The sequence below is a fragment of the Ambystoma mexicanum genome, chromosome 3q, assembly GCF_040938575.1.
Source record: "Ambystoma mexicanum isolate Mex_15411 chromosome 3q, UKY_AmexF1_1, whole genome shotgun sequence".
In the NCBI taxonomy this organism is placed as follows: Eukaryota; Metazoa; Chordata; class Amphibia; order Caudata; family Ambystomatidae; genus Ambystoma; species Ambystoma mexicanum.
This window is the reverse complement of record NC_090926.1, coordinates 173,959,772-173,978,352: the sequence shown is the minus strand read 5'-3', so window position 1 is coordinate 173,978,352 and position 18,581 is coordinate 173,959,772. Positions and strand designations below refer to the sequence as shown.

Sequence of the window (18,581 nt, the reverse complement as noted above, 5' to 3'; positions counted from 1 at the left end):
GGATGGAGAAGAAAAGGCACCTAATGGTATATGCTAGTTCATGCACTAGTCTGTCCTCCTCGGCCTTGTAGCACTTACATTTTGTGAGATAATTTAGTGTTGTTCTACTTCGTGGGATTATCATTTTCTTGGGAATTTGCTGTAATACTTCAGCATTCCTTCTCCTGGAACTGGCATCTTGAAGTTAGTTGTAATGTTCCTCACACGGGTGCACAGAGTTGATCATTTCGAGTAAAGAACTGGCTTCCGTGTCTTTTTTTACACAAATTTTGTTCTTTTAGTAAGAGATTGTTGCGGCAGATCTACCTTGACATTATTTGAATGCAAGAAAGATTCCTAATTTCAATGATACTGGTTTATTCAGAGAAGGGCACATAAGTTACTAAATGCTGAATCCTAGGTGCAAATAACCAGATGCACCTTATGCGGTTACTGCTGATAACTGTCCATAAACCCATATTCACTTCATTCTGTGTAGGTAAAAGTAATTATATTTATCCTTTTTACATACATTTCCAGTTCCTAATCTCCTGTTAAAGGAGGTCTTCTTTATAATTAATGAACTGGCCCATTTCCAAGCCCTGCAATGTCAGAGTATTCCTATAAATTTCACTGATTTGAAAACAAAATATGTTTACAATCTCTTTGTTTTATAGTTCAAATAACATCTTTTGTACTTTATTTTAAGACAAACAAAGCAGCAACAGTAAGAGTGTACAGAAACTCCCAGCAAATTACACATATCCAATCAGAAGTGACACTGCAGCAGGTAAGCCGCATCTCCCCCAGTGACTCATGAGGAGAAGAGGTCTGGTGGCTAAGTTGCTGACTTTGGAACCTGGATACCTGCGCTCTGTTTCCAGATGTGGAACTTGACCAACAAGTTGTGTGATTCTCGGCAAATCAACTTCCTGAACCTGAAATTGAAAACATGTACATGTACATTTTCAGAAACCAACTCTGCAGCGTCTAGAACTATTCCACTAACATGCCCTCACCCACTGAACACACTATGGTTTCTGTAATCCAGTCTCAACCTGACCCATCACACTGTCATGTTCAGTAAATCGTTCCCTGAAAGTGATTGGCTGTCATTTGAGGTAGGGACACCATTTTCCAACTACTGACACAAAATTAGTAATTTAGGTGGAACAAACCTTTGTAAATAGTGCATGGAAGGGCAGTTATTTGATTGCATATCCAATAATGTGTGGTGCAGTAGGTTGCAAAGGAAGTGGAGCCCTGATGTGCTGCAGCTTCATCTCTGAGAATGGAGCCTTCTCCAGGTCTTTCCAGGTCTCTCTGCAGAGGTTGCACCCGCCGAAGATGTTTTTCCAGGCGGGATCATATATTTTTTGGAAAATGTAGGTCCAGGTTGAAGGATCTGCACATACGTGCTCCACAAAGAAGTATGCTCCGCCCTGAAAACAACAATTCGGAGAAACTGTAAATAATGTTATTTTATCAATAGAATAAATGTGGAAAATAAGGCAAGACGGAAGGTATACAATAGACTAAAACTCTCCTTTAAGGATCGCATAAGAAAGAAATCCCAGACTGCGAGGCACCAACTAAGCCTTACTCTGGAACATCAAACCTTGCCACCCAGCTATTTGCAATCTACAGTCAGGCACTTGCCCTCTTCCACATTGACGATGGCAATGCCAATGGTGGCTACTCCAGAGGTGGTGGCACATCACTGCTCCTCCGCTTTTTGGCACCCTTTGTGTCGTGCTAAGCACTACATTTATATGTATTATGGAGAAGTACCTTTCACTCACTCCATGATCTTTCCTTTCTTTCTTCCATTCACACTTTCTGTAACTCGGCCCTTATCAGTGCCAAAAAACTATACTTTTCTAACCTTATTGTCTCATATTCTCCTCACCCTCTGCATCTTTTTCAGCTTCTTAATAGTATCTTCTCCCCATCTCGTGACCCCCTTCTTTCTTCTTCACTTACTCCTACTAACCTTAAAACCGGGTATAGTGACTTTTTCGAATGCCATATTTTCGAAATGCCATTTTGTCGGCACAAAATTGCTGAAAAAAAAGATTTCGAATGTTTTTTTTTAATTTTATTTTTGAAATGGGGGTATTGACACATTTTTTTACTTACAAAACAAAAAAAAACATAAAATAAAAAAGAATACATTCAAAAAAAAAAATGTAAGCAAATTGTTTTCGACAAAATGGTATTTAGAGAATATGTTTTCGAAAATATAACCGGATACCCTTGAAAACCTCTTCATCTCAGAAGTTGCACACCTACGTTGCTCCTAATCAGCCATTAGTAGCACCTCATCCTTTATCCCTCCTCATCTTTTGTCATCCTTCTCCTCCTACTCTCTTATATGCAAGCATGATAATGAATCTAACCTTGCACGCATTCACCCTACCGCTTCTACCCTCGAGTCTATTCCTTTCCCTCTTATTACTTCGCTCTTTCCTTTCCTGTTGCCTTATCTAACTTATCTTATCAATCTATCCTGTCCATCTGCAACTTTCCCTCACTGAGTTTAAGAATGCAGTCAAAAAAACCTTGTCTGGACACTTCTGCACCTTCATGATACCACCCCATCTCTGTTCTTCCCTATCTTTCTAAAATCTTAGAACATGTGGTCTATACTAAAGTCTCATCCTATTTTGATCACATCTCTCTTCTACCACCATCTCAATCAGGCTTACGTCCATTTCACTCTACACAAATGGCCCTCCTCTCAGTTTCTGATTCCCTTTTATCTGCCTGGCACTCTAAACTCTATAAACTCTCTTCAATTCTTATTTTACTGGATCTCACTGCTGCTTTCGATTTTACACTCCTTTCCACACCACATTCTTTACGATTCTCTGGTACTATTCTTTCTTGGTTTTGGTTGCATCTGTCTGCCTGTTCTTCTTCTGTTGCTTGGAGTGGCTCAAAGTCCTCATCTTTTCCCCAGGCTCATGGAGTTCCCCAAGGCTCAGTTGTGTGATCTCTCCTTTTTTCATTGTACATTTCCCCCCGTCTTCAATTATTTCTTCCTTTGGGGTTTTGTCGTATTTCTATGCTGACGAATCTCAACTCTATATTTCTTTCTCCTCCTTTTCTGATACTCTACAACCTCCTATTTCTGACTGTCTTCCCTCAATTCAATCTTGGATGCACTCACATTATTTACACCTCAATCCCTCAAAGGCAGGCATTCTATTATTTCCTGCCGCCTCTACTGTCCCTCCTCCTATTATCTCCTGCCATTTATTTTCCTCCTGCCTCTCGTCTCTTCATGTCTTCCACGTGTAATTAAGGTGTCCTTTCTGAGTCTTTCCTTTCCTTTCACTCACATATTTCTAATTCTTCTAGCTCCTGCCGTTTTCAACTAATATTCGTAAAGCTTGGCCCTTCCTCACATTCCACACCAAGCTTCTTATCACTGCATTAGTCTTCTCTCGTCTTGATTAATGTTCCTTTCTTCTTGTTGGTCTGTAACTCGGCCATTCGCACTCTTTGAGGAATTCCCCCTCGGTCTTCCATTGCTTCCATTTGTCAATCTCTTCGCTGGTTATCTTTTGAATTCTGATTGCAGTTTTACTTTCTCCGTATTACGTTCAAATGTTTCCATGAGTTGGCCCCTGCTTACCTTTGCTCACTCGTTTCTTTGTTTGCTCCCTCTCGTTCCCTTCGTTCCCAGGCCTAGTTTCTTCGAACTGTCCCTCAGCCACCCTGCTCCTAATCCCGTTTTCGCACTTTGTCTCCCTAGGCTTTGGAATGCTTTATCACTGCATATTAGATCTACTGCCTCATAGTCTCTCTTTCACACACATCTTAAAAATCATTTGTTATCCATCATGTCTTAACTGTTACATTTGCTGAGAATCTAATAATATATAGATTCTTGCAAAGTGCAAAGATTGGAGTTCCTGTCACCCTGCAAAGTGTGATATATAGGATATTGATTGGGCCATCAGCAGCCCAGACATGCATGCATGATGCATGATGCATGCACGGCACTGTTCAGGTTATTACATAGACTTGAAGGCCAGTAACTATAAAGTCACTGCCTTCATTCACTGGGCACGGAAGATTGCAGCCCAATGAACACAATACCTGCCCGTGTGCTGCCCTCAAGACTGTGCCGCTTGATCCAAAAGAGAAAGAGAGAAGGAAACCATCAGTCCCTTAGTGCCTTAGTGTTTTGCATGTTAGTGCAAAGGTGTGTGAATTTCTGTGTATGAGATTGTGTGCGTGTGTGCAGGTATGTAGTATGTGTGTGCGTTTGTCTGTGTATGTAGGGGGAGATTAAGTTTGTGTCAGTGTGTGTGTGTGTGTGTGTGTTCATATTTGGTGAGAGAGGGGTGCCTAGCATTGACTTCATTAACTATCCTCTGCCTGGTGATCTTGCATAGAGGCAAAGTAATAGAGTAAGAGGGGTTAGTGATTGTGCCGGTTGTGCCAGAATGATGAAAATATTTGTACAGGCCAATACTGACATATATCGAGCACAGGAAATCAAGGGATGTGATGGCTGGAAGGTTTAGAATTAATCTTAAACCTCTGGCAACTGCTCTGGGCAACCCTCCAGACCATCATTCTTCAGCCTACCAAGCCATTAGAGAAATGTAAAAGACTATATGCAAATCAGGCTTGTTACCACCCGTAAAGGGACAGTCCAGCACAAACTGCTTGGTCACATCCCTACTGGAGGAGACCACAAGCAAACCCAGACATGCCTCATCCATACTGGGTGTCACCAGTGAAGTGTAGCTTGGGTTTCTACACCCAGCAGGCTTGGGACCCACCTCTGAGGACACCCACACCACTTGGGGTGACAAGGCAAAACAAAACAGGTGATGGGTGGGGTTGCTTGTCATCTTGTGCAGAAGGAATGTGACCAAGTAGTTTGGGCTAGACTGCCCCTTTTATGGTGGGGCCAAGCATGATTTGCATATGGCTTTTCATTTTCTGTAATGGGTTGGCAGCGGGAAAACTAAACACACAACACTGAAACTGCATCTAGACAAAATCAGTCCCTATTGTCCACAGCAATAGATTACAAAGAACAATTTCCCTTTATAAATATATGAACATTTTTTATTTCAAACCAAATAATAAATGAAAAAGAATTATTTTTATTTTATACACAGTATATAGAAAGTAAAACTAAGTTAAAAAATAATCCGCACATCAATCCATTAACAAAACAAAATGAAAAACACACAAGAAATACAAAAAAATGAATAAAATCAAATAGTCCTTTAATACACCACTCAATGCTTGTTGCAAAGCTTGCCTACATCACATAGACAAGACAACCCGGACATGTGAACGCTTCCGGCCTTATTCAGGCTTTAAAGGCTCTGGACTTTCATCAGGGGGGAAATATGATTTCTTCCATTTTTTATGTATAGACTCCAAGTCTGTTTATCATATTAATAAACAGACAGTTTTCCTTCACAAAAAACGTAAAGTCTTAGGCTGTATAAGGTGATTAGCAGACATTTTGTTCACACTTGCCAACATTGTTCATTGGCTTTCCTCTAGAAGCTAGTCAAAAATATCCAAATGTCAACTTCTGTGTTTGTCATACCTTCTTAGTGGGATCATTCAACAATGTTCTATCAAGAGAAAACACTGTTCTCTTTCCCAGTTTGAATGGTTGGTTAGCACGATCTGTAATTAGTTGAAGCCTGCCCTTCCGTTCCTCGCGTCTGTGTACTCTAATGTGTGTGATCCATTAAACAAAAGTCAACAGTAGAATACTGGTCTGATGGGTTGCCCAGAGCAATGCCAGAGGATATGATTAATTCTAAATCTATCAGCTTTCACCTCTTTCTTACTCAAACCAGGTTTGCATTGTTCAGCCCAGAAAAGGAATGCTAAATGCAAAGAATGATATTCCAAGGTTTGACTAGCTATGGTAACATTAGTGGAGGCCATGTGCAAAACAGTAGACATTGTATAGACAGAAGTCTGCAGGGGTCACATGAAGGACATCAAGGATAGGAATTCCCAAATCAAGGCTCCCCGAAGTCTTTCAAACAAGGGGAAGACCTACCGACATTAACTATCCCTATTTTTAACATAACTGTCTCTACTCTAAGTGAAGCACAAATATCTTTATTTTCTAAACACCTGCCATTTATTCTAACACAAATAACATCAATATTCTATCTAGAGATCGAAACTCAGATTCGTGACTGAAGGTATTTTAGTGATAGAACTTGGGACCCAGAAGATAATGCCAGTGGCCCTCCAGGTAAATTTTCTGTTACTCCCCCTAATAGCAGAACGCCTCTATAAAGAATTGTCTTTCAACAAACTATCATATAAAATAATCATATTGAGTTTTAAAAACAATAAATAGCAGCCATATAACCTAGACATTGAAGAATAATTCCAACCTGGTGATAAAGCCCAAAGACATGGTTAGAGGTATTAATGTCCTCAGCCTACATAAATGTGATCATGTGGCACTCATGTTGATAGGTAACAGAGAAAATTGTGAACTATTACCAATCAACCGCCTAGAAGAAATAAAGTTTCCAATAGAAGAAGTAACAGGCATAGCTTTAGTAAATGGTCATATCAACAAAGATGAAGATACTTATTTTAATAAATAGATGCTTCATCATTGTTATTTATTTGTTTATACGTGCCGAAAGCCCGCAGGCATCAGGGTGCCAACATTTAGACAGGACTCTAAACCAAACTTAAGAACAAGCCATCGACGAGTAGTCGAGTAGGGAAGCTCAAGGGGAAACTATACTAGACTTAAACGCATAGAGGGTTCGGGATCTGAGGGAAGGCTATATAGGGTCCTAGTGTGTCATCATTTGAACAGATGTGTTTTAAGTTTCTTTCAAAACAGTTCTAGTCTTAGAGGTAGTGGTAGATTGTTCCATTTAGTTGCCACTTTACTAAGGAAGGCTTTCCTAAACCATGTGTTTGCTTGTGAGGTGCTACAACGATAAGGCCCTGCGTTTGAGATCTGAGAGCTCGACCAGGTAGGTAACAAGTGATCTTTTCTTTTAGGTATACAGGTGCTTTCCCATATAAACACATGTGTACCAGTGTCAGGGCTTTAAACTGGATTCTATCTTCCACAGACAGCCATTGGAGTGTTCTTCTGTCCTCACTAATGTGTTCCTTCTTGGTTTACTTTTTTATAATTCTTACTGCATTATTCTGGATTGTTTGGCATTTTATTATGCACCATTTATTTACCCTAGTAATAGTGCATTGCCATAATCCAATCTGGAAGGTTTGGTTGCTCTGGCTATACATGTACAGTTTTCCTCGCTCAAGTAGGGTCAAATAGCCCTGAGGAGCCGTATATAGTAGGAACAGTTTTTATTCAATTGCATGACCTGAGCCTCAGCATTAACAGAGGTTTCCATGACTATCCCTAGGGTTTTCACTGTGCTGGCCACTTTAATGGGGCAATCGTTGATAGAGAAAGACTCATACTGTTGACTTAGGTTAGCCCTTGCTTGACTTGATCTGAAGATAATCAGCTCCATTTTTTTGCCGTTGGGGCACATCCATTTATTAGTCATCCAAATTTCTATTATCTTGTTTAGTGCCTTAACTTTATCGCTGTCTTGTAGGTAGTTTACACTCAGTTCTACTACCAACTCGGTTCGGTCTGCGTAGTTGATGAAATGTGCGCCAATTTTGTCTAGTATTATGCAGAGAAACCCAATATAAAGATTGAAAAGGAGAGGGGACAGAATGGCACCTTGCGGTACCCCACAGAAAATGGATGTTTCATAGGAGAATTTATCCTCCCAATGTACCTTGGATGTTCATTCTGATAGAAAAGATGTTAGCCAGTGAATTGCTTCTTTGGAGCAATTTGCCCCCTCCTACAGCACTTGTTTGAGCTGTTTGTGATCTATGTGATGTTTTATAGTCTTCCAAAATTGTACAAACAGGCACTGGATACACCTGGACACTAATAGTTTCTGGATGTCGGTCAGTAGTAGAACCATTGTGAAACTACATTGATAATCATCTTTAGCAAATGGCAATCACATGTCCCTCATTGTTATCAGATACTAGAGATGTAATTCATCTTGTTGAGTGAATCTATTTTGATTCAGCAAATGAAAATTTGGTGATCTTCACTGCTTCTCCTCATAAGGATTGCATCACTCAAGTAATGGCAGTGAGCTTAATAGAAAGGAATCTTGATGAAAGACCAGTATCACATTCTGCCCCTACTGTATTTATACCAGATTTGTTAGAAACTGAGCTTGTGAACAAATATGTTCTATATGGTGGCCAATTCTAACTCCAACAAAAAGGAATGGCAGTGGGAGCAATATTTGCATCCAGTCCTGATAACATCTCAGGGTGCATTTTGCAGGGTATCTTTGCAAGTACTCATTCCAACTAAATCTACGTCTTTGAGGAAGATACATTGACGATATTGTGGTCAAATGGAATGGAGCACCAGATCACATGAATGAGTTTGTAAAATGGCTAAAATATTTGAAGCTCACCATGACAGCTGTCCACGGATATTAAGAATGAAGTGAGTGATTGAGTAACTATCTCTGAGTTGTATCAGAAACTGTCAAACCAAAATACTATTTTTCATTAAAATAATCAGCACACAAGGTCCCAGTAGCATATGATCCCATTTGGGCAGTTTCAAAGAATGCGAGGAAATTGCACAAAAAAAGGATGAATACTTTATCCAAATAGGACATGGATATCCAGGCAGACTGTGATGGCATGCCGTTAAATGGACCAGGAATAATAACTGCATAGAACTACTAACAAAATGTTGAAAAGAAACACTGGCACAACACATTATGCATGCAACTACTTTGTGTAAGTACTCCAGTGCTTTTAACAAGATAGCAATACCAAACGGCCAATTTGCAACATTGTAGAATGGACCAACAGCTCTTTGCATCAAACGAGGGCAACTTAAGAAAGCAGTCAGTCCACTGAATCAGTAGAAAAGAGGATAGAAGCATGAGAAAGACCTGGGGTGTTTTGTCCAATAACTGGATATCTCCAATGTGAATTGTGCAATCCCTGTAAGGATGCTAGGACCAATAAGGAATATCATTATTGGGACATAATTTGGAAAGAAAACTATTTTCAAACTGCCAACCACAGAATGTTGTGCACGGAATAGAATTTCCATGCAAATTGCTATATGGGGCTATGATAATCGGGCGGTTACACGTGAACTGTGGGAGCCCGATCTTAAATTAGATCAGGACTGTCACAAGGACCTGTAATGCATGACACCACAATGAATTGCAAAGAGGGGTCTACAGGTGAGAGAACGCTATGTGGACTAGCTGACAAATTGCAGTTATATTATATGCTGTTAGGAATGCAAGAACGTTTTTTGCAGGTTGGAAGTCTGTATACGAAATTAGGAAGTTCCGAAACCTAACCTAAGCATTCAAGTTGTTAGATTGTGAATATAACAATCAGACAAAGTTACTCATCATAGGAACTACTGTACTGCTAGTCAATAGTCCTCTTTCCCCATACCTTTGGGATATGGCATTTATTTTACCTAGCAGAAAAATATGTCCTTCTTTTATTACAATAGCAAAGTCAGCACATGTGTGGACTCGGCCTGCCCCTCCAAGCACTGCTCTCACTTCTCAACTTCACCAGTCAGTGCTTTTCCATCCGCCTTGGGTGTACTTGAGCAATTACTATGTTTTCACTAGTACCCCAAAGGTAGGATGCTCCTACGCCTAACTAAACTAAAGAGAATGTTTCAAATTGTTTGACCAAACTGAGCAGCATTGCTACAGGCAACATCCATGCAGTAATGTCCATGAAATAATGCTCATAGAAGGCTGATGGTGTATTCACATTGTGATCTGTGACAATGTCCCATGTTCCAGGTTAGATGATGGGACTGAAGAGCCCATGGGACTAGGGACCACCACTTGATCCATAAATGGGGCCACCGACCATATAAATGGGGGATCCCTTCTGCTCCCCAGTCCATACCACTTGCCTCATTATATGAAGGTCGCTACCTATGTTCAGGACGTCACTGTTGTCCAGGCTCAAAGACATGAATATTATAATGTGAAAATATACACTGTGTTGGTTACAACCCACAACCAAGAATGACCAGCTGTGGAAAGATGGATTTATTTATCCATGCACAACGCCCACAGATCCACACAAGCTAGACAATGCAAAACTTGATGACACAGTATGAGCAACAACAGTCTTCTAGCGAAGCTTTCCCATGAAGCTGCCTGTGACCCAGTCTCACTGAAGTCATCGGAAGGCAGCACTACACAGGGACTCAAACAATTACCCACCTCTTCAAATCAGGAATGAAAGCCTCAATGGAGGAGCCACAGCCGCCAATGGCAAACCGATCAATCAAGATGGGGTCCCCTCAGGTTGAAACCATAGGCCACTGAACTGCTTTGCTACATGCACAGAAATACAAAACAGCTTTTGTTTTCAAAGTCGTTTAGCAAGTTAGCCAACCAAGCTTGTTTGCAAGGAAACCCCAGCAGAATTCAATTACAAAATATTATGATACATTTGGACAGAGTCACTAGCAGGTGAAAGGGGCAATGGTTTATCAGAGGCGTGGGAGTTAGGAGTTGAAGATAAGAGGAGCAGGGTTGTGTGTGGCTGGAATGTAAGGATGGTAGAGGAGGAAAGGCCGAGTGGAGAATGAGAAGTAGGTGGCAGAGATAGAGAAGAAGATATCAGGGAGTGGGACAGAAGGGGCAGTGACTATGGGGAATAAAGAGGAGGTAAAGGAGGATGAAAGCAGTTATAAGGAAAAGGTGGAGAGAAAAACTACGAACAAGAAGGTAGATGAGGGACAAAAGACTTATTCGGAGGAGGAGGTGAGAACAACGAGAAGGATCAGTAAGGAGATGGCTGCTAGATCTTTAAAAAAAAGAGAAGTGAAGGGAAGGTAGTGACAACAAGAGGAATTGAGGAGAGACTATACGGAAGAAAGCTAGACATGGAGGTGGGGAAAAAGAGAGCATAGAGTTATTGAGGAGGAAAAGAGGAGGGGCACGAGAACAAGGAGAGGAGGAGGAAGAGGGCGTAGCCAAGAAGCACAAGGCAAGGGGCAGTAAGCTAGAAGCATGTCTCAAAGGAATTGTATGATCGGACTGAAAAAAAAGGTCTGACCGTACAAAAAGTCCGAAAAATGCTACCACCAAAGGTTCAAACTTTTGGTGTTCGAACCTTTGGTGTTCGATCCTTTGGTGTTAGCATTGTAGGTAAGTATATAAAAAAAAAGACTGCGCGGGCAGCAGGAGTGGCCCCCGCAACACCCCGTTCACCATACTGTGTGGTATAGGGAGCGGGGTGCTGCTGGGGACACCCCTGCAGCTCCCGAAAAGAAAAAGTGAAGGGGAACTGGCACCACAGGGACTCAGCATGCAAAAAAGGTAAGTAGGGTTTGTTTATGTTGGGGTGTGGGTGAGGGTGTGGGTGGGAGAGTGTTGTGGGTATGTTGTTGGTGTGGGTGGGGTTGTGGGTTTGTAGGGGTTTTGAATTTGCATGGGAAATGTGCACGACGGAAAAATCATGCAGATCCTGTCTGAAAACTATGTGCTTGGAGAGAACGTGGCAGGGTCTGAGACTGGCACAAAGGGGGTTAAGCCTGGCAACTCCAGGGCCCACTGCAATGTTTTCTAAGATCTCAAAGAGTCTGACACCTGACCCACGTTCAGACAACCAGTAGCACCAGGGCTGCTGGTGCCAATTCCACACCAAGGGAAGAAATACTTCCTGGCAACTTCAACGAAAGCGAAGAATCCAACTTCAAGAGCCAAGAAATAAGTGCTAGATCCCTTAATCGTCAAAATACGAGTGATTGTTCAGCATCCCAGTGGCAAAGACTAAGGGAAAGAGAGAAGGACTGAATGTTAAAAGGAGCAACAGAGAAAGAAAGCCTGATTTCTTCATATTCTTTGATTCCCCACAGTGCAAACTAATCTCTTAGCGCTTCTGCTGTTTAATAAAGGTCCTTGAACCTTAGAGTTCCTTGTTGACCCATCTGCCGTGACATGGTTTAGCAATAACTCCCAAAGGAATATACTGCTGGAAAGCGAAAGAGCTGCCTTTGCCCACAACACGTTCGCAAGGAGTCCTTTCAGAGGAGAAATCTTTTGAAGTGAATAATCTACCAGTATGCAGCAACAACCCATTGTGTGCCACGGATGAATGGTTTCTAAGAAACATTGGGCCTCATTACACGTTGTGCGGTAGGGATTTAACGTTACCGGTAAGGGAATACCGGTACCGTTAAATCCCCATGCCAATAACGACCCGGCTCACCGCTATTTGCGACACCGCTAAGTACGGTGCCACTTAAAGTGGCCAGTCCATGGGCGTGCGACCCTCGATTCCGTAAATAACGCCATGCCGCTAATAGCACATCATCACAAGCCAGGCAGACGTGCTAATGGCGGCATGGAAAAGCCCCCAAAACCCCTTACCGGCATGGCGCAAATACCGGCTTCGTGAACCACCCGTTATCAGAACCTAGCAGTGTTCCCACCTGCCACAGGTGGACAAAATCATCACAGGTGGAGGCAATGGAAACTGTGGCAGCACAAAAGGAGCACACCACACCCCTCACACACCCGTTCCCACACCAAGATGGTTCCAATACTAGCAGCATTACATGGGCTGGAGGACATGATTGCAGTGCAGCAGCAACAACAACAGGCAGCACAAAGGACACGCAGGAGGAGAAGGAGGAGGATGGCAAGATAGGTGCAGCAAGCACCACCAGGGCACCTATGCATACCACAGAGACAGCCACCAATCCCCAGGATCTGAGCCAGTCCATTAAACCTAACCCCTGAGCAGATACACACCCTGTACCGTCTGGACCGGGATACCATCACCGGCATCATGTACATGACACATGACGACATTGTCAGCCTCATAGACATCAGAACTGCCATTCCCCCCTCTACAGAAGGTGGTGACTGTGCTCCATTTCCTGGCCACAGGCACCTACCAGCATACAGTGGGGCAGATGCAAGGCATCTCACAACCAGTATCCTCACGCACGCTGAACCAGGTACTCAATGTCCTCCTGAAGCATGCACAGGAACACATATTCCTGCCACGGACTGCCCAGGAGATCGCAAACACCAAAGTTAGCTACTATTCACTGGCAGGCATCCCAAGTTGCATCAGGACCAGCGACTCTACCCATGTGGAATTGGTGGTCCCACATCAAAATGAAGTAGTCTACCAAAAGACAAAAAAATTCCACTCCATCAAAGTGCAAATGGCATCTGACGCTAAGACGATAATCACACATTGTTGTGCCCGATTTCCCAGATCAACCCATGATTCCATGGCCCTGCGTAACTCAAACATGCCACGCTACATGGAGCGACAAGCTGGTCAACGTTCCTGGCTACTTGGTGACTAGCAGGGCAAGCACATGGCAGTGTGATGTGGTGGGGAGAGATACATACTCCTACTGGGTGTTGACTGTCGTCTGTAGGACAAATGGACATACAGATGTAGGCCAATGTCCATCAGGGAAGGCCGCAATGTCCTTGAGGAGAACACACATGCAATTATGAGCTGCACAACATAGAGTACAATCCAGGTTTCCGAATATTGCACATCCGTCCACTTTGCACATCATGCCACACCACATACCACACAAATCAGCAACATGGCATCAAGATGGTACTACAGAATCAGCACGGCACAACATCAAGACAGCAATATGCCCTTGAATGCATGCAAAGGTAACACCCCTAGCCATACCATTGAACCACGCACCTATAGCACCACTGAAGTGATGCCACACAGCATGGCAACATCCTGGCCATCGCCTCTTGCATGGCCAGGAGGGACACGATGAGCGTCAGCATCTGATGTATCAAATGCAATGAGATACAATGTGATACAAGGGAGAACTATTATGGATGGAGATGGGTATTGTTGCCCTGATGTATGTGGTGAGGCCCACAAAGGACACTGTCCCCAATGAAGTACACATACACAATGATGGAGACCAAGCCTGTGTTTCAAATTTTCAACAGTGTATTGTGATCATAATGTGTACAAAAAGTGCATGGCCCCAACGGTGCAAACACCCTTTCCCCCCTCCGACTCCCCCCACAACACTCCCAAAAACACCCTTTCCCCCTACCCCTCCCCCCACAACACTCCAAAAAAAAACCTTTCCCTCTCCCCCCTCCCCCCACAACACTCCCAAAAACACCCTTTCCCCTCCCTCCTCCCCCCCACAACACTCCCAAAAAAACCCTTTCCCCCCTCCCCCCTCCTCCCTCCCCCCACAACACTCCCCAAAACACCCTTTCCCCCCTGCCCCCTCCCCCCACAACACCCCCATGTGAGGTTCATAGTGTGCAGGTGTCCTGCTCGACATGTGCCAGCAAGTTTTGATGGCCCTAATTCTCATGGGCTCCTCCGCCATTGGGTGGTTGGGATGGCGTGCGCCTCATGATGCGCAGAGAGCGGCGCCGGGGGCTTGTTTGTCGGGCACTCGCAGAGGAGGAGGTGCCCCGTTGATCCTGTGGTGGGGGGGGGATATTGTCGCTCCATGGTGTCCGCAATACGTGTGAGTGCCTGCCTAAGTTGGGCCATTTCCTCACAAATCCTGTTCGTGCAGGCCTCCATGGCATCCCTTGTCTGGCTTGCATACGTACTAAGCTCAGACGGGCTGCCTCTGCCACAAGCTGGCCAACCAGCGCAGTGATTTCAACCTGCCTCTGGCTGATGGTAGCAAGGTCGTGTTGACTGGATCCAGCTGTTGGGGTGGCTGCTGCACCCTGGTCCATGCCTCTGGCATCAGGTGAAGGCACCTGAGGGCTCCATCGTCCTTCCACAGTCTCGTTGCCTGATTCTACATGGCTACCTGATAGTGATAATGGCCTTGGGCTTGGCTCAATGGACCGTGGTGGGCTGGGGGTCTGGCTTTGAATCTGAACGTCAATTGCCTCCTCAACGTCCGAAAGCGGGGAGGTGGATGCTGCCTCACCAGTGGAACTGGTGGCAGCAGAGTGTGCGCCCTCCGTGATGGTTTCCAATGTCATGGGGTACACTGCCGTGGGTGGAACAATTGCAGCAGCCGTGGCCTCAGGCTGTGTAGAACTGGTGCTCTTGCTGCCTTTGCTCCTCTGCTGCTGGTCACTCCTCCTGGTTCCCCTTGAGGGGGTCGCAGTGTCCCCTCTATCATGTGTCCTGGGCTTTTCTTAGCTGGTGGAGCAGGTGTCACAGTGTCCGGTTCATCAGTGTCTGTCTGTGACCCTGTAGGGGACAAAAATAGGGAGTATCATTGTTTATGGTTCTACGTGCCTTATGTAGAATGTTTAAGTCATGCCACTCTATGCATTGGGGCCTCTTTATTTTGGAATCCGATAACGGGGATGTTGGGTGGGTCATGCATGAATGGGTCTGTGTTGCACGTGTATGTGGTGATGCGTGCATGTAGGTTTGTGGCTGGATCGATGGCCTGATTATGGACTCATATTTGGGGGGCCCATCACCCTTCACTGTGCATTGTTTGATGTATCGACTCAACCTCCATCTGATGAAGTGGGCGCACCATGCTCCATGTCTCCAACACCCTCGATCGATTCCACACCAATTGTGGCTGGACAGGTCTCCACCCACTCCCGGAGTTTTATAGGAGAATCTGCGCCACCTCCTGTGGCCATTTCCAGCTTGCGATTCACGCACGGATGTTTCGTACACGGACCCGTAGGTCGTCCCACCGCTTTCAGCAGTCCTTGACAGTGTGGGTGGTGGTGCCCAACGCACTGACTTTGTGGGCAACCTCTGCCCAGATGGCCTTTTTCTTGAGGAGGGTCTCCCGCCGCATGTCATTTGTAAAAACGACATTGGAATTTGCCGCAAGTGTCTGAGTAAGCATGATCAGCTCCTCGTCGCTGAATTTTTCTTTTCACTGGCGATCAGCACCTTTCTTGACGGCCTTGGCATCTTCGCGCTGTCCTGGATGATTTTGTGTTGGAGTCTTGTCGAAAGAGGTCCTGGATGCAGAGGATGGCAATGGATTGTGTTTTTAAAGATGGCCGTCATGCTCCCTCCCGTTCCTGTGCGATGAGGCTATTTCCGGTTCCGCATTTTAACAGTTACTGCTAATAGCGGTGACCGCTATTTGCATGCAGAGTGAGGGCGGAGATGCTATCTGCACTTTCGTTGAAGCCGGTAAGGGACTCTTTTGGGTCTTTAGCGGCACGGCGATATGGTCATTACCGGCATGGCGCTATGCTTGTGTCCGTGTACTCATAATGGTACGCTATTGGCGCCCTCTTGCCAAGGCGGATACGTTAATAGAGCCATGCCGGTAAATGTTGATTTTTACTGCACAACGTGTAATGAGGCCCATTGTTAGGTAAAAGCTGATTAAAATATAATGCTATTTCCAGAACACCTGAGGGGTTAACCACCATACAAAAGATACCAAAAGATGGTTTAGCCCCTCAGTGTGCCTTTTTATCATAAGGCTTTAGAATGAAAAAGAAGAGCCTTCTGAATTTCTAGAAGCCAGAGTTCTGCCAGGTAGTTGCAACACAAGTCATTTTGGATGCTAGGTTTGGCCATGTTGGGAATAAAAGAGAGCTTGTTGTCTAGCGTGAGGGATACAGAATTAACAAGTCTCTAGATGCACATTCTGCAAATTCTAGTCCACATATGTTTGTACTGTAAACACGATGAATCCTTCCTAGCACCCTTCATAATGCTCATGTTCTCCTATGAGATACCAATATGCCCAAACGTCAACTCCTCAAGTACAAAGCCAATGAGCTCAGGGACTGAGAGGATGGATGCAGGCACACCACTGCTTTTGAATGAGAAGGTTCTCCCTGACTAAAAAACCAACTGCATGGACCCCCTCCAAGGTCATCATGTCCAACTGGGCAATCAGAATAACTAATCAAAGGTTTCTCTTCAAATCTATAATGGCCCTGTGGCTGAGGGGAAAGAAGGAAAGGCAACTATCCTCTTTCAATAAATCTTTACAGCAACCCCCAAAGCGTGGCGCACCCAGGCCATCCACAAGGTGTAAAGGGGGTATCTGCTGTTCAGATGGTTGACACAATTTCATCTGGATGCTGTTCTCATTCATGAATGATGACAGACAGAAGGCTGAGGAGATCTCCTCAACATTGAGAGTCCCAGGCAGATGCAAAGTCTGGAGGAGAATATTGTCATGAATGGCATATTCCCACAATGTCATAGTTAGGATGGCTCAGTTCACAGACTTTGTACTGCCCTCTTTGTTCCGACAGAATATTTCTGTAGTGTTGTCTGCTAGGATCAACACCACCAGGCTGGCAACGTTTGGAAGAAATGCCTTCAAGACAATTGCCCTGATCACTAGACAATGTTTGTGATCTTGCCTGTAATTCGAGGTTGTGGACTTGGGGATCAACTCACACTGAGAAAGTATAATTTATGTTGATTAGCATCGAAGGTGCACCTTGCAAAATGCAGCCCTTATAATAAAGTTGTCACAGTGGCAACACACCATCTACCCACCAGATATGGGAGAATAACTAAGAACCGCTGTTTAATTTTGAAACTACTGCTCGGGGTAATGATTTATGTCAGCATTAAGAATGCTACTGCAGTCAATACATTATGACAACAAAATATTTCAGATTAAGATTAAGTGCCATGGAATTAAATTAAGGTGTTTGAATATTTCAAATAAAAATCCCTTATCGGCTGAAATAGAATAAACATAATCTCCATTTATGAAAAGTGTGATAGTAGGAAAGAGACGAACAGTCAATTTGTTTCGGAATATGAAGCAACAGTAAGAACATTCCCCACTCTAATTCTTTGAAGGAGTTTAGCTCTAGGAAGTTTTCTTTGAATACTGAAATTGGATACAATGTGTTTATAGAAAAAGAGACCTCCAAAAATGAAAATGGTGCTCTAGCAGAATAAATAATGGTGAATCAGTAAAATCCCTCATGAAAGCAGACGTTTAATTTGTCGTATGACAATTGATGGTGAGGAGTGTTCATGAAACAATTGTTCAAAACAAGGGCCTAAATTAGTTACCCATATTTATTAAAGCTTTGTGTTTTTTTCATTTACAGTATGTTGTACCTAATTTTAGAATTTGTATTTAGAAGTGGAGGAATGATAAAACAGCTAGAGGGATACACATGGAATGTTAGGTCTTGGTGAGCCATTCATTTCTGGATGTCTTTTTAGTTTACTCTATCTAGCAAAGCCCAATATAATGATCCAAATATACAAATTGCCATCTGTTTGAAATGTTTTTACAGTGTCCTGGATCAAGTGTGTCTGGGATCAAGTATGTCTGGGTTTTAATGAACGTGTTAAAGTTGGGATAGACCGAAACATTAGACAACGTTGACCTCGTTTTGCTAATGTCAATTCTTGTTTATGAATTACAAACATTGTTTGTCTTCATTTGAGTTATGTATACCTATGTGTTTTTAAGCATATGGTTATTGTTAAAGGTGTACATGTTAATTTTCATCACTTGGTTATTGTCAAGATTGTGCATACTATCTGCTTGTATATTGTTTTGTTCAGTATTGCTTGTCTCAATATATCTATTCATG

At 43.5% G+C, this 18,581-nt stretch overlaps 1 protein-coding gene across 1 annotated transcript in view; it reads right to left on the bottom strand.

Annotated features, from left to right (window-relative positions):
* Positions 1 to 373: 373 nt before the first annotated feature.
* LOC138582281 (thiol S-methyltransferase TMT1A-like) overlaps positions 374 to 18,581 on the bottom strand; it is a 132,263-nt gene continuing 114,055 nt past the window's right edge. The window contains exons 2-3 of the mRNA XM_069653422.1: positions 1,158 to 1,421; positions 374 to 917 (exon numbers count right to left, since the gene is read on the bottom strand). Coding sequence (XP_069509523.1) covers positions 1,185 to 1,421 — 237 coding nt within the window. The 3' untranslated portion in view covers positions 374 to 917; positions 1,158 to 1,184. The remainder of the gene's footprint in view (positions 918 to 1,157; positions 1,422 to 18,581) is intronic.